Genomic DNA, 22,342 nt, shown 5'->3' with positions numbered 1-22,342 from the left:
CTAGAAGAATTATTTTAGGATGACAAGAAAAATAAGTCTCTATCTTGAGAAAATAGACAGAAATTTCATAATATTACAACAGAAAAGTAGTTAATGAAAATACAGATGCCATCTCTTTTTAGCTTCTTTAATATGAAAAAATATAGTTGATTAAAGTAGAATAAAAAAAAAGTTAAAATGGATAAATTAAAAAAAAAACCAGAATGGACTAAATGAAGAATAAGTAAAAAAAAAAATACAAATCCAAGTTAGGCTGTATATTTACACCAGTTAAATAGAAAAATAAAGAAAAATAATGAAATTAGGAATTCAATTCAAGATTTTGAATGACAAAATAATAAATGAAAAGTTGTGTGTAGTACGGAAGCGTATTGCATTCACTTGAAGAAAAAAAAAACATCAGGTTTTTCAGAGTAATTTATTCTTTGGTTTGTTTTTGTGGTAATTAATTTTGTTTTCTGATTAGTATTTATTTATTGGTTTGTTTTTTTATAATTGTTTCTGTTTTGATGAGTAATTTTTTTATGGTAATTAATTTAGTTTTTCTGATTAATATTTTTTTAATGGTTTGTTTTTTGTTATAATTATTTCTGTTTTTATGAGTTTTTTTTTCTGTTTTCAGCTTACTTTTTTCCTGTTTTTCTGAGTAATTTTTCCCTGAAGTATCGAGCTACTTCGAAATCTCGAAGACAGAAAAACAGAAAAAAAATTACTCATAAAAACAGAAATAATTATAACAAAAAACAAACCAATAAAAGAATATTAATCAGAAAAACAAAATTAATCACCACAAAAAAAAACCGAAGAATAAATTACTCTGAAAAACCTGAGTTGTTTTTTTTTTTTTTTGCAAGTGAATGCAATACGCTTCCGTAGTATATTATTTGTTTTGAACAACCCGTATGTTAAAGTTTGGGTCCATGGCTGCAGTACCTGTTCTGGCCACTGGGTGGTGGTGATGTGGGTAGAAGCGATCAAACGGCTTCTTTTGTGGAAATAGGAGACGAAGAAGACGCACATGCTGTCCTGTGTAAAGCACTGACAGCTAACGCTACAATTTTAATGCTAATAAATTAAGAAAAGACAGGTTTATTGGATTAACGGGTTGTTTTCTGATAGATTTACGTTTCTCAATTTTTGTTTTAGACATTTTAAGTCCACATTTATAACGCTTTTAACCGGTTGGTTGTCCGGGTTAGCCTTACCGGTTAGCATTCGTGCTAACCTGTGTAGCCTTTGGACACTTCCCTAAGCTTGTGACGTAAACAGCTACTTGCTCCACCTGTAGTTTTATTCTAAATGTTACGGTTGTAGTTTAGTGTCAGTGTAGTTTAATCTGTTTCCGGTGACTTCATGTTGAAACACTTCTCTGCTGCTCTCAAACTTCTCCCTCGCCGCCTGATCTCATCCCCACCCCGGACTCTAACCCGAACCTCCAGCCTCCTCCGGGTCTGGAGGATGGAGCCCGCCGTGGTGAGGTGCGTCCCCGGGGAGCCCAAACTCACCATCTCCTTCTGCCTGGACGGGAGCCACAAACACATGCTGCGGGACCAGGACGAGACTGTGGGGAAAGTCCTGGCCCGGATCTCCAACACCATCACTAAGGGTCAAGGAAAGGCGAAGAAGTCCAAGAAGAATAAGGGACAGCAGCCGTGTGAGGCCCCGGAGCCCACCGTGGTGAAGCTGTATTATGACGGTGGAGAGGTGGAGGAGACGGTGCAGAACTCGGAGGCGTGGCAGGACGGGGCTGTGCTGCAGGTGGGAGACGTGAAGTACTCGGTGCTGAGGAATGCGCCCACTTTCACCAACGCGGAGCTCCCAGTGTCCCTGCTGTCCGGGTTCCCTGTCTGCCCAAACCTGGAGGTGGAGTTTGGAAACCTGCAAGACTCTGAGTTCACCTGGTTTAAAGAAAACTGCACCAACACAGCAAGGTAATCAGAGGAAGAAGGGGAGTGAAAGTCTGTGTGTGTGAGTGTTTGAGTCATTCCAGTGTTTACTGTTCTTTTATAGAGGAAATATCATGCTGATCCCTGATTTAATACCTACATATAATATAATAAATTTGAAAACAAGACCTTTCACTCCCCGAATTTTCAAAAAAATGAGATATTGTATTTTTTCTGATATCCTAGAACGAGATTTGATGCCTCTGAAAATAGGTCATTGACATTTGGCCGTGAGATTTCGACCTTTGTGACGACACGAGGATCCTTTCTTTTTATTGGAGTAATCTGATAAAGCAGCTCCTCCTCTGTGATGTCAGTTAGTCACACAACCGCCACTGAGGGATACACCCACCAAGAGCCGAGTATCCCCCCTCAGAAGCTGGATGCAGGGACCCTGCTCTGCTGAGCAGCTCGGCTTTACATGGTGAATTAGCACTTAAAACACTGTAGTTTTAGCAGACGTGGTAATACTTGTGAGACTGTGATATTTGCATGCTTGTTCTGACATGCACTGTGAACCTGGACCACAATAATGCTGTGGTAATAACATAGTGAGGAACTGACGGTAGAGGCGATCTTTAGACTACACATTCAGCATGATGGATAAAACAGACAGAGAAAAGTGAAGGAGCAGGATGGAGCCCTGTTATAGAAATAGTTTATTGGTGAAGTCTGCCTATATTTCCACGTATAAACTATACATGTTAAAGTACCGCTTTGACTCACCACACTGAAGCGTCCTGAGATGATCTGTGTCCAGGTGGATTTTCTTCCTCCTGAGCTGCAGAACCGTCCGGGTCTGACTTGGGGCCATTTTATTAGTGCTATCAATGCCTTACGGTGAAGTTTTGGCAAACAGCAAACTCGCTCGGTCTGCTCCATCCAATGTGGTGATTTTGTAAATACTGCCATGCTGCAAAAACCGCCCCCTGGCTCTACCCCCTCCGCCCCTCTGATAGAACTGACCAATCAGAGCACAAAGGGCTGTGACGTTGCGAGGTTACTGGAGGTCATTTTCCAAACGGAGCGTTTCAACGAAATCTTCACATTGGCCTAAAATGAGGATATTGAGAACGCTATTGTGGGGCAATGAAGGAACTAAATGACTTGTACTGAGGGCAGAAATGCTTTACAGGCATCCTAGTCTGGCATAGTGAAAAGGAGAAACAAGCATGATATGGAGGGGAAAGAAAACAACCCCTAATACTTGAATAAAATGTTGAGTAAAAAAATGAATTTCCCTCCTCTTGTTTTGGTCCAGCTCTGAATCTGCTGCAGAAGCTCCAGGTCAGGACGCCAGTTGGACAGAGGTCGGAGGTGGCAGAGTCCTCGTCCCATCAAATCAGGACATCGGCTGCAGGCTCAAGCTGCGCTGTACTCCTAAAGAAGGAGACCGAAGTGGCCCAGTGAAGGAGCTGATCTCTGCAGGAGCTGTGGAGGCCGGACCGGGCGTGTGCACGTTTGACAACAGACACATCTACACAGCCAAGGAGGCGGAGTGGCCGTCTGTGCGTGTGATGTCGTACAACATCCTCGCTGACGTCTACGCTCAAACTGAGTTATCCAAGACGGTGCTGTACCCGTACTGTGCTCCCTACGCCCTGCAGCTGGACTACAGGCTCAACCTGATCAAGAAAGAGCTGGCTGGGTACAACGCGGACATCATGTGTCTGCAGGAGGTCGATAAAGGTAATCAGGAGAGGATTACAACAAAAATTATAAAGCCGTCCGTCTCACCATTACCTGCTGCAATTTCTTTGGTTTCTTACTGAAGATGTTTGTCAAACCATCACACATCCTTGTCCCAATCTGTAAAAGTCTGTTTGAAACAGAAAATGCACAAACAGGACAAGAAAACTCAACCAATGTGCATTAAGTATGAGCATAAGTTGATAAGTTTTCTGTGTTTTTAGTTTTTGATACATTTAAAGACAGAAACCTCCAAGAAGTGTCATGTTTTTCTATTTTTATAAGACCTTACCTAATTGTTTTGAGTTTAACTTTGTATAAAAGTTATGACTGATAAAGAATTTATGCTCAACCACCTTTTTGTAGACTATCATAACCTTCTGTGTGAGTGCATCTTCTTACTGACCCGTTTCATGCTCTCTGGACTCTTCAGGTGTGTTCATGGACAGTCTGACTCCGACTCTGGACGCCTTCGGTCTGGACGGTGTGTTTAAAGTGAAAGAGAAGCAGCACGAAGGACTGGCCACTTTCTACCGCAGGTCAGTAGTAGGGCTGAACAATTAATCGAATTGAAACTGACATCGCAATATGATAGAATGCAATTTTAAAATCGCAAAGGCTGCAATTTAAAATAAAAAAAAATGTTTCATGTTCACAGACCTACAGGGAATATTGTAACTTATACTTTTTTTTCTCAGAAAATGCAAAAGTTAATACCCTGGTTGTTATGGCAAAAAATCTGTGAGCTACACAGAGTTGCAATAGAATGACTGTGGTTGGCAGAACCATACCCTACATTAGAGGATTAGGGACAATTAGAAAAAGAAGTCCATTTTTTGATTATTTTTTTTTTTGTCAGAAAAAATTCTGAGATTAGAGTCAGAATTTTGACTTTTTTTTTCGCAGAATTCTTAGTTTAAGTCAGGATTTACGGAAGACAATTAGGGCCACATAAAAACCCCCACATTTTTTTATTACTATTTTTTATATAAAGAAAAAGTCAGGGGTCTGATATTAAACTCAGAATTCTGAAATTTGGTTTTTTATTTTTTTTATTTTTTTTCCAGTGGCCCTAATCTTCTTCCGTAATACCCCTTGTTCACTTTGTTCTGTAAAGTTTGTAACTCTTACCGACAGCTGGAGGTCAGTCAAATTTCAGTGTTCCTTCTTTTTCAATTAAAAAGTGCAAAAAGGAATTGTTTATATGTGGACAGTAACCTTCATGTTGGTCGTAGTATAGAATGACTAGGTGCTTCTGTTTATTGAATAATGCAGAAGATAAATGCTGCCCCTCCAAAAACTCATGTTAAATTGTAATCGCAAAAATTGGTCCAAAAAATCGCAATCAGATCATTTTCCTAAATCGTTCAGCCCTAGCCAGCAAGAAATAGAAGACAATCTCAACAAGTGACGCACACACCGGGAGGAAAACCTTGCTTCATGCTCTTTATTCATTTCCACATCCTGTTTATCGTCACACTGGCTGTCTTTTCCTCCACGTCCATTTATATTTTATAACAGCGTTCAGTCAAAGTGATGGAAAACCTTTTAAGTCCAGGATTTGGGCCAGAACATTAAAGATTACGTCATGTTTTCTTTTCAGGTCAAAATTTAAGCTGCTGAGTCGACATGACATCATGCTAAGTGAAGCTTTGACCTCTGACCCCATCCACTCCGAGCTGCTGGAGAAGCTGTCTGCTCACAGCGCCGTGAAGGAGAAGATGCTGCAGAGATCCACCACCCTGCAGGTAGGAAGGAAGAAGCAGAAGTCCTTTTTGGATGTTTTGAAAAACTGTCTTCTTCTGCTTCTTGATTATGACAGATTCACCAGTCTTCATTGTGACTTTGAGGTGTGACCTCTGACTTTATTCCTCTGCAGGTCAGCGTGCTGGAGGACCTTAATAAAGCAGGGAGGAAGGTGTGTGTGGCAAACACACACCTGTACTGGCATCCCAAAGGTAAAACAAGGCACTCCTGTGTGTAAACACTCCTGAATCACTGATACCAGTAACATAATACACTCAAGAGCACATAATTCAAGAAAGAAAGAAACTGATTCTTTGCTTTGAAGGAGGGAACATCCGCCTGGTCCAGATGGGTGTGGCTCTGAAACACCTGAGTCATGTGATCAGTACAGTTGCACCTGGAGCTCCTCTCATCTTCTGCGGTGATCTTAACTCTGTTCCTCACTCAGGTAACTTCACCGCAGACACTAATGCAACAGAAGCACAAATCATTTTGATCATTTACATCATTATAAATCAGACAAACATCCTGTTTTAATCCTAGCTCTCTGTGTTTTACGATGTATCTCCTCCTCCTCCTGAGTTCAGGTGTGTTCCAGCTGCTCAGTGAGGCGTCTGTTCCTCAGCAGCACGCAGACTGGAGCAGCTCAGGGCCCGATGAGTCCTGCAGGATGGAGCTGCTCTCAGACTTCACCCCGCTGCTGAGCGCCTGCGGACAACCCGCCTACACAAACTATGTTGGAGGATTTCACGGCTGCCTGGATTACATCTTCATCCAGCCTGAGAGCATGCAGGTACGGAGACTGGTACCCAGACTGTTATAGATGGCATTAATGTGGGCGGAGTTACTGCATGAAGCACTGAAAGCACCGAGTCTTAACAAAGAGCTAACATCTGTGTTTGTGGCGATAGGTGGAGCAGGTGATTCCTCTGCCCAGCCACCAGGAGGTCACCACCTACGAGGCTCTGCCCAGCGTGGCTCATCCCTCCGACCACATCGCCCTGGTCTGTGACCTGCGCTGGAACCCCTGACCTCTGAGCTCTGACCTCCAACCATCATCAGAGCTGGGCTTTCAGTCACTGCTGCTAACACGTTCTGCCTTTTAGGTTTCTTAATGATTGAGGTCTGAGCAGAGAAAGTGTTCCTGCAGGTTTACTGGATGCCTTTAAGATTAAATTATATCTGAACTGGTGTGAACATGTACAAACTGCATTTTACAGAACGGTGAATGAATTCTAATCACTGATATTCAGTGTCTTGAATCTGAAACAAGAAATAAAATATGAAGAGCTTCTTCTTTCTTTTAAACCAGAACTTGATGGTCCATACAGCTTTTAAAATCTTCTATGACTATTGGTACTTGTGTGTGACACTGAGCTGAATATCAAGTTTTAAACACAAAGATAACTTCAAACAGCCAAACGATGTGGCTATGGAGATAATATTTATTTAAATTATCTGTTTTCGTTCAGAAGCTCTTAACTCTTTTCTTAAGGTGTGATTTTACAGCATTAAAGTCATGTTGTAAACATACAAATGCGACTCATTACTCAATTGTGTGCAGGGAAGTTTTAACTTCTGACACCAACAGGAGGAGTGTTCAAAACTTTAGAGACTATTTAGTTTGGAAAACTTTCTTTAGCCCACAATTTTTTGGGGGCAAAATAAGTACAAACTAAATCCACATCTAGAAATTAAATGAAATATTGGGATGTTGTTATAGCTCAGATGGTGATGCAGGCTTTTTTTTATATTGTAAGCTTTAGAAAACAATATTTATACCATGTCATTTCCTGAAAATTTATAAATTAACATATTTCAGGTGTATATTTAAAGAAATTACAAATTATAGAGCATCAATCTAAAAAGGCAGTTGGGAGATATTTCTTGGTGAGAAAAAAAATAATTTAAGAAGGGATTAAAAAAAACAAAGATAATAGAGAAACTATACATTTGAACAGTCCAATAAAAGATTACTCTTCTATTTTGTTGTTAGTTTTAAGCGCTGCTCTAAATTTGGATATACATGAAAACTTATTCATATCAAAAATAAAATTACAAATTAATTGAAAAGGAATTTGCCCTAATTGTTATAAAAATAATTCTTATTTTTGGTGTTTTTGTTCATGTATTGCAAAATAAATAAATAAATAAATAAAAACAAAAAACAAAGGCATTAAATCAAAATTAAAATTAAAATTACAAATTAAATGAAAAGGAATTTCCCCTAATTATTCTGAAAATAGTTCATATTTTTTGGTGTTTTCGTACATGTACTGCCAAAATTAAGTTATAAAGTGTTTTAAATAATTAGTAATAGCTTAAAAACATAATATATTGTTTTAGTTTTGGAATTACGGGAACTCTAAGGTTTTTACTACTTATTTTGTTGTGGTTAGGGTCTCAATGGAGTTTTATATTTCGTAATTGTATAATTTCCTAATATTAAACTATTCTAATCATGTTAAAAACAATAATTGTTGTATTACATACATTTCTAGATGAATAATATAAATTCTGTCAATGAAATTAGTAGTACCCGCCTTCCCTCGCCACGCTGTTTTTCTTTGATTGGTCAAGAGAGCTGAAGGGGCGGGACCAGAGTGATTGGAACGTACCACTGTCTCATACTGCAGGGTCGTACTATACAAAAGTGCTAATACAGCTTGGGGAAACGATAAACCGCCGGGAAGGAACGGCACAGATTTCATAAAAAGATGATAATAAAAATTTTGGGGGATTTAAAAATTGATTTTAGGTTGATGAGGTAGATTGAGATTTACAGTAAGACGTGTGACACCCCTCAGATAGAAAAAGAGGTGAGAGGCAAACTATTAAGCACACGAGCGTTGAGCAGCTAAACCGGAAAAATTATACTTTCATTTTCAAACTAAAAGCGCAGTGTTCGCTTGCTTCTTTTACCTTCAAAATTAACTCCTCTACATACCCAACATAAAAATATTACTAGTCCAGTCACTGAATATATGTAGTGCAGAGAAAGAAAATACAATGACAGAAAACTGATCTTGTATCATGTATGGCATTGAAAGTAACAAATGACATTGTTTAAATGGGTGATTTCTTTTAATTCAATTGTACCCTTTTACGAAACGTAGATAAAAAAATGTTTTTTGAAAAATGAAAATAATATTTTTTTATCGATATCAAAACTTTATGCCGTTGACAAAATAAAGATATGCTTAATCAAGCGGTTAAAGTAAACCTAACGCCGTGTAGTTATGAAAATCCAGACCGGAAGTTGGATACACTAGCTCGTCTGACTTGATGCTAACCGGCTGGACAGGAAACCAAACAAGGAATTGGGATTTGAACCATCTTACGTGTCATTCCCTGAGCTCCAGTGATTCAGAAATCCCCGGGAGCCTTTTGGTGAAACTAATCTGTGAGTTTTATTCTTATTCATTCATTTTAACACAACCTGAAGATATGAGCAGCTAGCCGGTAGCTTGTTGTAGAAAGTAAAGATAGGTGTTAAAGTGCTATATGTGCTAAAATGAGGTAGCTACAATCACTGTCAGTTCATTGTGTCAGAGTTCAAAACATGAGCACACTTTGTTCTATATTTATCCCCTGACTCGTAATCTACAGCCTGGTCTTAAACATGACACCATTCATTCATAAATAGCTGTAATTTTACGGTACAGTACGTGAAGCAGTACTGTGTTAATGTAACGGCTAAGTTAGCTCCTCCTGGTGTCCCTGCTCTCATCTGTGTTGTCTCACCTGTGTGCACCTGTTTCTCAGTAAAACTACATAAAAAAAACAACAGATAATGTAGTTTTATCACCTCGAGAGCACACTCAGACTTCTGTAAAGAATGAATGAACCCTCTGAACTTAAGATGACTCCATGACTAACAACCTGAAACACTTCATTTACAGAATATGATGACTGTGTGTCATGAGACTGTCTGTTTGAGCAATAACCTTAGTTTTTAAGTAAATTTTCAAACTATTGTTGAAATATTTTAAATTCTTTCAAGCCTAATCTCTCCTCAGTCTTTGGAGGTCCACCTGTCTGTGGTGATATTCAGGTTAAACAAGTTCAGCAGCCTGAAAATCTGGCTCCTGGTCTAAACAAAGGATGGAATCTGCCATACAAGTGGCTGTAATACTGTAACACCAACTCTTCGAAAGCATTACAGGCTACAATTAGGCACAAATATGAACTTTATACGCAAAATTTTTTACAAGTTACGGTTTAAATGTCAAACTTAAGCCAAAAGCTGTAAAATATTAAAATTAATTTTATTCAGGAAAGATAAAAATCATCAATTCTTCAATAAATTGCTGTCTTGATTCATAAAATTAACCGTTTTTACGCATATATAAAACGACCCTGATCATAAACAGGTTTCATTTTCAAGAATTATTTTAGAAAAGATATTAGTTATTTTCTAATTTGTGCCCAACTCTTTTCTTTTTTTGTGATGCAAAACACCTGTGAAAAACCTCAGGGCCAAGAATTGGATGTTTCTAGTTCATGTTTATGTATAGTCTCTTTTTTGCATGGTTGAGTTTGAAACTGCATTTGCTGCAATAACAAACTGGACAGAAGTGATTTTAAGCACATGCGGGGCTTACCACTACAGAGTCATGTTTGCAGGTTTTGATCCTTGTCCCTTGATACTGTTACAATAACATGTTCCTTAGATGATGAAACCCACTTATTATTTCTCATTTCATTTTATTCTCAAACTGTTGAGCTATTTGCTCACACAGTCTCTCACAGATTGGTGAAGCTCTGGGCGACTCAGCTCTCTGGGTTTTGTAAAACCCTCAGAAACTCTTCTGTTTTTTCAAGAAATGTGAAATTAAATTGGAAATGAAAGTATTTTTTGTTTTTTGTTTTTCAGAAAAGTACAAACAAAATGTTCAAACTTTTACTTAAACACTGAATAATTTTGTTATGTCTGTGCTGCTCTTCTGTAGCTGCTTCCTGTGTCACTGTGACTCTCCTCTCTCCTCACAGACTGGCTGCTGTCCCATCATTAATGAGGTAACGCTAACTGTCGCTAACAGCTGAGGAAATGAAGGCTCTGATCCTGGTGGGGGGGTATGGGACCCGACTGAGACCACTCACCCTGAGTGTCCCCAAACCGCTGGTGGACTTCTGCAACAAACCCATCCTGATGCACCAGGTGGAGGCGCTGGTGAAGGTGAGGAAGGTCTCCAGAGTCAGACGGGGGATTCGTCCTCTCTCCTGTTGCTTTTTTGAAAGTTTTTAATGTGTGTTTTTGTCTTTGTGTGCACAGGCCGGGGTGACCCATGTTATTCTGGCGGTGAGCTACATGTCAGAGCTGCTGGAAAGAGAGATGAGAGTGCAGGAGGAGAGAGTACGTATGAAAAGCTGTTATACAGTATTTTTCTCTTCCTGAGCTTTAAAGGTGTACATACCTAACGTCCAGGCTGTCAGCTATCACGACAAAACCACCAACTGTTCGTTTATTCCTCTCGTTGGGAATCTGGTTGACTCAACAATTTAATGTCCTCAGTTACCTGAATGTCTCTGTTTCATCCTCAGCTTGGGATTCGTATCTCTCTGTCTCATGAGAAGGAGCCTCTGGGGACAGGTGAGTGTCTCTTCACAGCAGATGAACACATACACACAAGAAACTGTTTCTTAAAGCAACAAAAAACACATTTTTAAACTGTAAAGCTGTTCTTTTTTAGAGCAGCATAAAGAAACATGACTCCTCTGGTTTTATCTGTAGAACAGCACCTCACCAAAAATGTAAAAACAATAAAACAACAGTGTATACATGAGATTTGTGTGATTGCAAATATGAAATTAAACTCTGTGTCCGTGCAGCGGGTCCCCTGGCGTTGGCTCGAGAGCTCCTGAACGTGGACAGCGAGCCGTTCTTCGTACTCAACTCAGACGTCATCTGTGATTTTCCCTTCAAGGACCTGCTGCAGTTTCACCGCAACCATGGGAAGGAGGGGACCATCGTGGTGAGTCACAGAGAGAGAGTTCTCACTCTTTTACCCTCAACGTAAACCTGTTAAGCTTCAGGATTTTCCCAAACACCCCCCAAATTATCCTGAGATTTGACGTTATCTTGCGGTGACAATGTGCGTTAAGATGTAATACTGCCACCTACAGGATTGGAGGTTGACCAGAGAAGCTTATTACAGCAAACAGAGGAAACACATCCTCAGAGATAAAGATAAAGAAAGTATGACCATAATCAAGCATAAATGGGCGATGTGAAGCGATCGTGAATGAAAATGCAAAAAAATGAGGGACAGATCAAAAGTTTCCTTTAGAAATGGAGGAGTTAGTGAACCAAGCAACAGATCAAATGGACATATCTGTAGTTTGCTGCAGCAGGTGATCTCTAACTTCACCAAATCAGAGAACAAAGCCACGTTACTGATACCTTCATCCTGTCCTGTGTGCCAAAACATCCACAGTTCTTCATTACGCACAAGTAAAACAAATAAAACCGGTGGTGTGAATGATTATGATGAGGTGGATCTGTCAGTAAAGTTTGATATTTAGTGATAAAATGTGGGAGAGTAATCAGGACGTACCTGCAGGCTTCTTTTCACTACTTCTCCTTCTCATGCCTCCAAACTGTTTACACCTTGGTCAGAGTTTGCTTTCAGTGTGCACATTTTCACCATGTTTTTAAGATCCCAAACTTTACGTTGGAAAAGGCCTGCGACAGTTTCAGGCCCTGTTTTGTGCACACACAGGGTTTAAATGAGGCTTCTGGATTTTTTTGTATCAGGGCACAAATCTGCTACCGACTGAAAATGACTCTGTGACCCACTTTTGGGTCCCAAACCACCAGTTGAGAACCATAGGTCTAAAGGAAAGTGTAATACAAAGTGAAAGCAGGGTTTACCAGATGACATCAAGCTAACACAGGGAAATAAATCGATTTGAAGGAGAGTCAGAGAGCTGGAGTCAGGGTTAGGGTTAGGGCTGCCGCATTTTCACCAAGCAGACTGGTTCAGTTCGTCTCGGTATGGCGTGCATTTTTTTGTGGCGTTTCCACTGACTTATCCCGGGACAGATCCCCAAATAACCGAGACGAGCTGTCCCACTTTTTGGGACCCTTCTGTATGGGTGCCAGACTGAGCCGATCCGCTTTCAGAAGGTGGAGCTACAACACTGCAGACTGTTGATTGGTCGAAAGAATCGTCACTTCCTGTGTGACAGCGGCTGCATTTCTCCTGGCGGCTCACAGACTTCTCTGAAACAAAGCTTGATTGTTCTTTTATCAAAGAGCTACATGAAAATCACAGAGAGGACGAAATGCTGCATGTCTTCCATTGTTGCTCTTTGTTTACTGTGTCGCATTTTTCTTCTTCGTTGGATTTATTAGCGGGGTAAACTGTGTCGCGCTGCTACGGCGTCACGCTATTGTTTAACAGCTGCGGCTTTCAGCATCCGGCTTACACGCCGCCCACCACAAGAGGGAACAGTTTGCTGTGGAAATGCAAACAGGATCAGGCTTAACTGTACCAAGCCGTGCCAAACTGTACTGAACCGACCTGGACTGCTTGGTGGAAACACGGCTAAAGATGATTTTATTCAGACTCAGAATTCAAAGGTTTGGTGGGATGCAGAGGCAGCCTCATGGTTTTGAAGTTATTTATTTATTTGTTGTTGAGTGTGAATGAAGGGAAAATGTCTATTTAAGGGTAAATTCATCAGTTTTAGGTAACAGGAAGGTGAAACGCAACCCTTCAAAAAATGGAAAGTGGCATAAGTGTGCTCAACTTTTCAGGTTTTATGATCTCAACTTGCTTGGTTTGTCCACACAGTTCCTGGGGATCCATTCATGAATCTAAAAACAAGGCCTAAGATGGCCTCAAAATGTCTTAAATTAATTTTTAAAAGTCTCAAAAAATATTAGCACATGTTAGTATGATTGTTAACAGTCCCAAATCTCATAATAAATGCTAACGTTTTTTTTTTAAATGTAATTTACAGAGTTACTCTCATGGTACCGTCACGCAATCAGGATCGTGGAACCAACAAACATTGATGTTGTTGCAGCTGGGACTCTAATAATTAATCCTAACCCTGTGGTGTTTTTTCCATTTGTGTTTATTGTGAAGTTGGTCTTAAATTTAATTTCAAATGACCTTAAAAAGTCTTAAATTTAACTTCCCTTAAGCTGCAGGAACCCTGGTCATGAAATGAGAAAATTCAGAAATTTGCATTCATATAAAAAAAAGAGAAATATTCAGGATTTCATTTTTCAGACATTTTTTATTAATTCCTCACTGTTGAGTGAATACAACAACATTAACAACCAGTTCAAACAGGAGAGGACAGAGAAGCTGCCAGTTTGTTTTTTTTCTGGAGGTTTTAGAATAATTTTGGCCTCATTTGATCATTTAGTGAAGTTTTCAGTGCTGCAGACTTGCACTGAATTTTTTAAACAACCTGACCGCTGAGGAAACTATAAAACTGTGGGTATATTTAAGTCTGTGGTGTGTATGTTTGTGTGTGTGAAGGTGACGCGTGTGGAGGAGCCCTCGAAGTACGGCGTGGTCGTCTTTGAGACGGACACTGGACGGATACATCGCTTCGTGGAAAAGCCGCAGGTCTTCGTCTCCAACAAGATCAACGCTGGCATCTACATCTTCAATCCCAGCATGCTCGGCAGGATCCAGGTGAGTCTAACATTCACATACACATGAACACACACACTGAAAGCTGTGCTGACTTTTTCCTCTGTGTGCAGCTGAGACCCACGTCCATCGAGAAGGAGATTTTCCCCGTCATGGCGGAGGAGGGACATCTGTACGCCATGGAGCTGCAGGGTGACTTTACTTTACCTCTAACACCACAGATCACATCAAACAGATCCTCTTTTATTAGAGAAAGTGAAGTTTAAGTTGACCTGTTTGCTTGCTCTGGCTCTGCAGCTCAAAGCTCTACCAGACGTAAGTTTTGGTTTTTCTTCACACCTGAGCTCGTGTAGTCGTCAGGAGATTGTAGAGAGGCACCGTGAACCAAACAAAACACAGACTACAACACTCTCTTCATGATGTTTAGGAGAAATCGGAGCATCGGTGCATCTCTACATCCTCACCTCATCCTCTCTGGGAGCGATCAGTCGTGCCTGGAGCAGTGAAATCCTCTAGCTGAGCAGAGTAGATCCTCCTGTCCTCTAGAAAACCTCACGAGTCTGTGGCTCTGTGTGGATTCATGCTGTGAAAACATGAATGGCTGCTTTAGATGGTTTATCAGATCATGTGACTTATCTTAGAGCTGGAACATGTTCCCAAATCAAAGATCTCCAAACTTTTTTCTTTTCAGCAGTAACAGATGTTTAATTTTTTAACATTTACCTCTAAACACAGCTGATAAAGTCAATATCATTTAAAGAGAGATGAAAGGCTAAATTAAGATAAATTTGTGCCATAAAACTCAAACACACTTGTAAAGCATCTTAAATGCAGCACAAAGAGCTTCTTGTGAGAAAAGACAAAGAGGAATAAACCAAGAGAAAAGATGAAATAATGAAAGAAAAAATTAAAAGGTGATGATGATCGTGGCAGTGGCGCAATTCGCAATTCGATTCTTTTACGATTTTTGGGGTGCCGATTTGATTTAAATTGCGATGCTTCAATATTTACAATTATTGCGATTTTTTGTTTGCTTTTTTAACACCACACCATGTAAAAAAGATAAATGATGATGATGATAATGTCTACACACTATCAGGAGCCATATTTCCCCATAAAATGCAGATAACGTGAGTCAGAGAGAAACATGTCGCCCTCTGCTGGAGAAAAGTGGAAACTTTTTTACAATCCAGTTTATAAACAAAGACTGAAAAAAACTTGATTCTTTTTCATTCTTAGGATCAAAATTTTGATATCGTCTTTTTTTCTCCCACTCCTAACAGGCACGGTTACTTCCAACACAAATGAGAGTCGATGTAATGTATTTATTAGACCTTGAATAAAAAAAAGCTGCATTTACATCGTCACACAGCAGAAAATGATTCAAGAGCTGAAAGGAGAGGTACCCAATCAGCATTAACTCTCCATGGACTAGATGCTTTTACTCTTAAGCATCAGTTATACACCATAAGATGACCAAAAACACACAAATCATTTAGAGTTATATCTTTAATGAGCTCCTACAAACATAAAATGTTCTTAAAAAATCAGGAAAATAAGTGAGAGTAAAAAAGCAAAACTAGGAATCCATGAAATTAAGTCAAATTGTATTTATATAATGCTTGGCATACAAAAAAAATGTAACTTAAAGTGCTTTACAATCCATTGAAAACAATCCCACATGCCCTTCAGCCTAACTGTACAACCTTACAACCCTCTGTCAACAGTTATTAAAATTAAAAAGATTAGCCAAATACCAGAAATAAAAGCCAGATTATAATGTTAGGTCTGTAGTTTACCTTTAAAAATACTCAGAGAGCACCACAGGTTTGGGGCATTATGTATCACGCATCATTAAAAACCTGGAAAGTCAGTGAAGTTGAAATTAGCAGTTTGCAGGTGTGGATGCTTTCTAGAGAAATAGATTTTTTTAAAAAGTTTTGGGGAAAAAAATGCTTCAGAAATCAGTGTATATTTAGCAGTTGTGGTTAAACTATCTTCTTGGTCAAAGAAAACCATGTAGCTTTTCTTAAAGTTTATTTAAGATGTACTGTTGATAGTTGATTTATATTTTTATTCTTGTTTTTGATTATTCACAGACTTTTCGAAGAGAATTTACATTGAAAGTGTGAAATTTTTTTCTAAAAGTCCTTGAAATGTTAAATTTATGGTGAATACAAACATTGATTTTTTTCACACTTTGCAGGTTATTTTAATTTAAGAAAAAAAGGAAACAAAACTATGACTCTGAAAGTTGGAAGTGATTTAGCAGTTTCTGTCTGTAGTAACTCAATGCTCACTGTGTCTGCATCTCTGCATGCTGTCTGTCTGTCTGTCTGTCTGTCTGTCTGTCTGTCTGTCTGTCTGCCTGTAGGTTTCTGGATGGACATCGGTCAGCCCAAAGACTTCCTGACGGGGATGTGTATGTACCTTCAGTCCGTACGACAACACGCCCCTGAGAGGCTACGCACAGGGCCTGGTTTCCTCGGCAACGTCCTGGTGGTGAGTTCAGCTCGACTGAGATAACGTGTCACATGAATAATCAAACTGTTTCCTGACGCTCCGCCCTTCCTGGACTCTGCAGGACCCGACGGCGCAGATCGGGGAGAACTGCACCATCGGTCCCAACGTCACGATCGGTGCAGGCGTGGTGGTGGAGAACGGGGTGAGGATAAAACGCTGCACGGTGCTGAAGGGAGCGCGGGTCCGATCGCACTCTTGGCTGGAGAGCTGCATCGTGGGGTGGAGCTCCACTGTGGGCCAGTGGGTGAGTGAATGACGGAGGTCGTGTGCTCCTCTGGTCTGGGCTGTGCAGCTGTTTGCTAAGTTTCCCTCCTCTCTGTCCTCAGGTGCGTATGGAGAACGTGACGGTGTTGGGAGAGGACGTGATTGTGAACGATGAGCTCTACCTGAACGGTGCCAACGTCCTGCCTCACAAATCCATCAGCGAGTCCGTCCCAGAGCCCCGGATCATCATGTAGCACGGGGTGGAGGAGAGTAAACCCAGCGCCTTTTTTTATAAGAACTCTACAGAACATCCAAACTGTGCCAGAGAGAGGAAGAGGGACACGCTGAGAGAAGAGGAGACGATTATTTTCCCTTTTTTCTTGATTTGGACTCGTTTATAGCCCTGCTTGGCTGCATCTTTCATCAATAAGCAAAACAAACGCTAACGTCCTGAATGTGGCAGACAGAAGGTGTCATGCATGAACTCTGCTTTAGTAAAAGGTGAGGGGGGGGTGGCTGTCTGTTTGACGGTGGAGGGGGAACGTTTGACTCACTGTGCATCTCACGGGCCGTTACAGAGCATCAAAAAGAATCATGACTGAAAACAGAAGTGTTGGTTTCACTTAAAGTTGCGTTCAAAGATGCATGTTTTGGCCTCTGGGGGGCAGCAGAGAGCGCTGTAGAAGCCACACATAGCTTAGATGTTTATTTACTCGTCCAGCAGACTCAGAGGATCATGCTCAGTGATATACATTTGATGAATGTAGATTATAAAAATATTAACGGCTTTTATCAGTTTGTCTCGATGCCTTCGTAGGTTTTCTGTTTCTTTATTTAGAGATGAAAAAGTGCGCTTCACGGTCGAACCAGTCTGCAAAAAGTGAACAAAATGTAGCGAGCTTTTCATAACAAAGTCCAGACCTCGGATCACCCAGATGATTTCTGTCGTCCTTGTGGTAAAAACGATTTTAATGTTAAACTGGACAAAAGGTTAAAGGTGGGGCATGCAGTTCTACTCAAACACCTCCTCGTTCTTCTCCAAACAGCTGATGATAAGGTTGAAAAAAAAACCAGGCAGGAAACAGAACAGGTTTACAGCCGATCTGCAGCAGGTTTATCTAGTTTATGATATCTACATACCAATACAGAGTCTGTGCGAGACTTGTTTCAGTGGTGTCCTGGCTTCGCTTCAGGTGTTATACACTTCTATCTGACTACACGCTACAAAAACTGAAATCTATTAAGTGTTTTTGTCTCATTTAGAGTAAAATTTGTCTTGTTATGCTTGATATGAGCCATATTCAACAGATCAGCCCAGAAAAATGTCTCATTTCATGTTATGTAAAGATAAATATGAGGTCTGAATTGCTTGTTAAAAAAATCTGCCAAAGAAACAAGAAAAATTCGCTCAAAAATTTGCATAAAACTATAAAAATGTGTTAATATAAGTAACTTTTCTCTTGTTTTGTCTCGAAAATAACTTGAAATAAGACATTTTTCTGGACTGGGCAGGTGAATGTGTCTCATATTAAGTCTAAAAAGCCATTTTCAACTGAAAATAAGACAAAAAGATTGCTGAAGATTCCTCTGCTGATTTCCATTCATCTTTTCATCAGGAGTCAGTGGGATCTGGACTCAACTATGAGGAATGTTCTGGTTTCCGTTTGTAGTCTGAGCACTGGGTATCGGTCGTGTATCTGCAGGAAAAACAAGAACACACTGCTGGAAAGACATGTTAGCTTCCATCAGCAGTAACCTGACAGTGATTTGTTTCTCTCTATGAACAGATATCTGCATGTAAGCGCAGCTAAAGATCTCCTTCACATCAAACATTTCAAAAGGCGGCATGAATCTGCTCGATGCTGCGGCAGAAGTCGTTGATCTAATGGAGCTGAACTCCATTCAACAAACTTTTTACGTTTCTCCTCTCGAGGACAAACCTGACAAAGCTTAACTTTTTTTCCAAAGGAAGCCAAAGTGAAGCTTCATGTGTTATCAGATATTAGCTCCTGATAGAAGTGCATACCCCACATTTCAACCCACAATGTGAAAACCTCTCCAGCAGGGGGCGTCTGAAACCAGTCTCAGTATGCAGCGACTGTCTTTCATCTCAGTAGTTGAGCTTTTATGTGTCTCTACTTATTGTTACTGACCAGGGAAATCAGGTGTAATGAGCCGTGTGTGTCCTCTGAGTGTTAAAGCGGCTGTGTGTTATTATGCAGTAAGTGATGAACAGTGTTTAAAACTCTGAACATGTTGAGGCCGAATGAAGTCAAATCTTGTAATGAAGTCTTTTTTTCTTTTTCTTTTTTTTTTTTTAAAGAAAATAATATAATCTACTGACCACACTCATCTCTCATTTTGTTTCTTACTTTGTCACCGTGTCCGTACCTTAGCCACCCTGATGGGATTCTGTTTCACATAACAACCCACTCTTTATTCATCGACTCATTAACACCTGATGAAAAGCCAAATATACAAGCAGGTGGGAAAATGTATATAGATTTAAAAATGTTTTTATTCATTTACAAAATATGTATCAATTTATACATTAAATTATAATAATTTTTATAATAGAATACAACTATAAATATTAAAATCTATGACGCATTGAACCTTTTGTCATCATTACAGATAGCTGCAACATCAATTCGCCTAGTCGAAACTCAGTTTCAAGATATTTGTAATTACATTTTGACTAGTCAAAATAAAAGTTTAAGATATCTCGAATTTGAGATATCTCTAACCATGATTAATTTAAAGATATCTGTAACTAAATTATGGCTATCAATAAATCTATTTGCAGATATCTACAATTTCATTCTGACTAGGCGTAATTCCGGTTCAAGATATCTATAACGGCATTTTGACTAGTCAAAATGTAATTAAAGATATCTATAAATGCTATTATAGATATCTTTAATGGAAGGGGGTTGAAGATATCTTGATTTGGAATTGTGACTAGCCAGAATGAAATTGTAGATATCTGCAACTAGATTTATGGATGGTCATAATTTAGTTGCAGATATCCACATCTCACGTTGTGGCTATCCATAACTGAATATAAGATATCTGTAATAAGAAACCCCACACACTTGAATGGGGAAAGGGGCGTGATTTGTCCTAGGAGGAATTAAGTTGTGGATATCTGAAATTACAATTGTGGATAGGAATAATGTCATTGTGGATATCTGAAATGTTCAATTTGACTAGGAAGAATTGAATTGCAGATATCTGTATTACATATCCAGACTAGCTATTAAATGTTAAAAGGGCTTGCCATAGTTTATAGACGTGTCTATCGGTCAGTTGAGATATCCGATTATGTTTGTAAATTTACGTACGACCTTATTTTCTGAGCTGCACCGTACGTGATGGCCATTAGGTAGAATATAACAGGGAAATTTTAAATTCATTTAGAAAAATAAAATTTAGGGGAGATTTTAGGGTCCTGTTTTGTGAAAAGAAAAAGATAATAATAAAATAAAAAAAAAATAAAAAAAAGAATAATAATAATTAAAAAAAAAGCTGACGTCACACGCAGCCAGTACGTGCTCTGCTCTTGTACACTCTCGCGGTACTGACAGCGCCAACCTCTCAATCGAAGGAGCTTCCCGCTCATTGCTCGACGTCGCAGAAGACTTTTACAACCAACTACAATGACTGAGTGGGTTTATTTTCAACGAAATGTCGATTTTAAGATTGTTTTATGTGTGTTTTTTACGTGGAAAATGGTCTGCAGCTACCACAGCCAGAGCTCCACTATCGCTAACGGCTAACTGAAGCCCTCGAGCTAGCTTAGTCAACTACGCACTTTAAATTTGACGTCTCGGCGGGCGGACTACGGAATTCAGCTGCTTCTTCATGGACCAGGACATTCTCTTTTCAACTTTCTTCTCCTTAAACATCGAGTTCTGGTAAGTGTTGACTTTATATTTAATCTTTATGTTGAATGAGGAGCTTCTCAGTTTCAATTTGTGCAGTTAAACTTAGACAGTGTTAGCTCGTAAAGCCTAAGGGGGGCTTTACCATTAGCTATATTGCTATGAAATTATAAGATATGATTTCTATAAAGTACAGGACTAAAGAAGGAGTTTGAGCACCAATGTGTTATTACAGAGAGGGGTTTTTAACTGTGATTATTATGCTTGTTACAATTGCTTGTTATAAATTTGTTTGAATTATTCATATTCATGTATACTTTCGTGGGTTTGTATGTGTGGGAATGAATGCAAAAACGGTATTTATGTAGGTGGATGTGTAGGCACACTGTACATTTGTGCATTTGTGTGTATGTATAAGGTATGGAAATCTTTCTATAGATTTAAGAGACCAGGTTGTGTAAGCTTTTTAATCAAAATTATATCTTAAATGCAAAAATAGAATTCCTGTTGTTATCAGTGGTTAATCAAATGTACTGCCTGAATGGAAAAAAATATTTTGGCGGTTGTATATATTTCTTGATTCATTCATCTTTTTACTTTTATTTTTTCCCCCTTTTTTAATTAATATCTTATCTGGAACATAATCAGAGTGAAATATAATTACAGAAATTCAAAATATGCAATGCCTGAATTTTTTTTCTTGAATAAAATAATAAACATTCTTTGTACTTGACAAAAATATATGATAAAATAAATAAATTTCCCACAAATGAATAATCAAATACATTGTTCTAAAAAGAGAAGTAATCAACAACGCAAGTAAAAACTATAATAAGAACATAATAAAATTATAGAAAAGAGACGAAGAGAGGGTGGGGCCTGTCTTAGTTTGAGGACAGTGTGTATTATATATTTATTATACCTAATGTATATTACTGCACTATTACTATATCAAGACATTAAGTAAAGATAATTTCTGTAACAGTTCATTGAATATTATAGGAATTTAGTGAAACTCTAAAAAGGGGTATTTATTCTAAATGGCATTATGTTTATTAAAAAAAAGCTGATCAGATTAGTATTTCTTAATTAACAACGGAGAAGGGGTGGAAATCCTTAGTTGTTACTGCTTTTCACTCCTTTTTAGATATGTAAAATAAGTTAAATCAGTGATATAACATTTTGTTTTTGTGTTGTTTTTGCATTGTTTGCAAAATTTCAAAGTTTGCTCTGTTCTGACTTTCTGTCAGTCTGTAAGTTCCTTTTGTTTAATTTTTTCCTCTATGTGTTCTCAATTCAGAATTTGACTTCAATTTTATAGACTCCTGTGACTTACTACTTACTTATTTTTGCTGCTCTTCTCATCTGTTTTCTTTTTTTCTCTGTACAAACAGGTCAAATTAAATGTAATTATTTCTGCACTTTCACATTATTACAGTTTATCAGTCAGAGTCTGAATAGAGCCGTACTCCAGGCAGCAGTTAGATCTTAGCAGTAGTATCTACCACTGAGAAATAAAAAGTTGCTGGGTCACAACCAATGAAATTTAGGTACTCGACAACTATGGGCATAAAACCATTCATTTTTATATTGAGCTTTAAATAATTTTCTAGAAGTTCTTGAACGTAAAATTATAGCTTATACTATTGTTTACTGAATACATTTTAGAAATTCAGACATAAAGAGAAATATAATGTGTAACTGCAAAAAATCTCAAACCTGAAGCTTTCCTGAG

The 22,342-nt window shown here is 38.9% G+C and overlaps 3 protein-coding genes across 7 annotated transcripts in view; all 3 read left to right on the top strand.

Annotated features, from left to right (window-relative positions):
• The first annotated feature begins 985 nt into the window (after positions 1-985).
• On the top strand, positions 986-6,774 carry pde12 (phosphodiesterase 12). Its single transcript, XM_074672647.1, has 8 exons — positions 986-1,931; positions 3,208-3,635; positions 4,069-4,174; positions 5,239-5,383; positions 5,515-5,593; positions 5,707-5,829; positions 5,969-6,174; positions 6,293-6,774. Exons 1-8 carry the CDS (start codon positions 1,354-1,356, stop codon positions 6,410-6,412), a joined length of 1,785 nt encoding a protein of 594 aa, XP_074528748.1. The 5' UTR covers positions 986-1,353; the 3' UTR covers positions 6,413-6,774.
• Positions 6,775-8,668: 1,894 nt separating this feature from the next.
• On the top strand, positions 8,669-19,032 carry gmppb (GDP-mannose pyrophosphorylase B). The gene is made up of 10 exons (XM_074697028.1): positions 8,669-8,784; positions 10,374-10,560; positions 10,657-10,737; positions 10,926-10,974; positions 11,214-11,356; positions 13,880-14,038; positions 14,110-14,188; positions 16,371-16,498; positions 16,581-16,763; positions 16,846-19,032. Exons 2-10 carry the CDS (start codon positions 10,432-10,434, stop codon positions 16,975-16,977), a joined length of 1,083 nt encoding a protein of 360 aa, XP_074553129.1. The 5' UTR covers positions 8,669-8,784; positions 10,374-10,431; the 3' UTR covers positions 16,978-19,032.
• Positions 19,033-20,310: 1,278 nt separating this feature from the next.
• lmcd1 (LIM and cysteine-rich domains 1) overlaps positions 20,311-22,342 on the top strand; it is a 29,203-nt gene continuing 27,171 nt past the window's right edge. For 3 of the 5 annotated variants that reach the window (XM_074676311.1, XM_074676231.1, XM_074676158.1), the window contains exon 1: positions 20,311-20,640. The gene's annotated coding sequence lies outside the window, so the exon portion shown is untranslated. The remainder of the gene's footprint in view (positions 20,641-22,342) is intronic. The other 2 variants (XM_074676391.1, XM_074676545.1) reach the window with 2 other exon arrangements.

The sequence above is a fragment of the Halichoeres trimaculatus genome, unplaced genomic scaffold (assembly GCF_033239565.1).
Source record: "Halichoeres trimaculatus isolate MK-OKI-2021-1 unplaced genomic scaffold, fHalTri1.1 fHalTri1_scaffold_1, whole genome shotgun sequence".
Taxonomy (NCBI): Eukaryota; Metazoa; Chordata; class Actinopteri; order Labriformes; family Labridae; genus Halichoeres; species Halichoeres trimaculatus.
The sequence above is the reverse complement of the archived record's forward strand: the minus strand, read 5'-3'. Positions and strand labels throughout refer to the sequence as shown.

Coding starts and splice junctions, on each gene's coding strand:
- pde12 (XM_074672647.1), top strand. CDS start 1,354: ATGTTGAAACACTTCTCTGCTGCTCTCAAACTTCTCCCTCGCCGCCTG. Junction 1,932..3,207: donor AACTGCACCAACACAGCAAG/GTAATCAGAGGA, acceptor GTTTTGGTCCAG/CTCTGAATCTGCTGCAGAAG. Junction 5,384..5,514: donor AGAGATCCACCACCCTGCAG/GTAGGAAGGAAG, acceptor ATTCCTCTGCAG/GTCAGCGTGCTGGAGGACCT.
- gmppb (XM_074697028.1), top strand. CDS start 10,432: ATGAAGGCTCTGATCCTGGTGGGGGGGTATGGGACCCGACTGAGACCA. Junction 14,189..16,370: donor GTACGCCATGGAGCTGCAGG/GTGACTTTACTT, acceptor GTCTGCCTGTAG/GTTTCTGGATGGACATCGGT. Junction 16,764..16,845: donor GCTCCACTGTGGGCCAGTGG/GTGAGTGAATGA, acceptor CTCTGTCCTCAG/GTGCGTATGGAGAACGTGAC.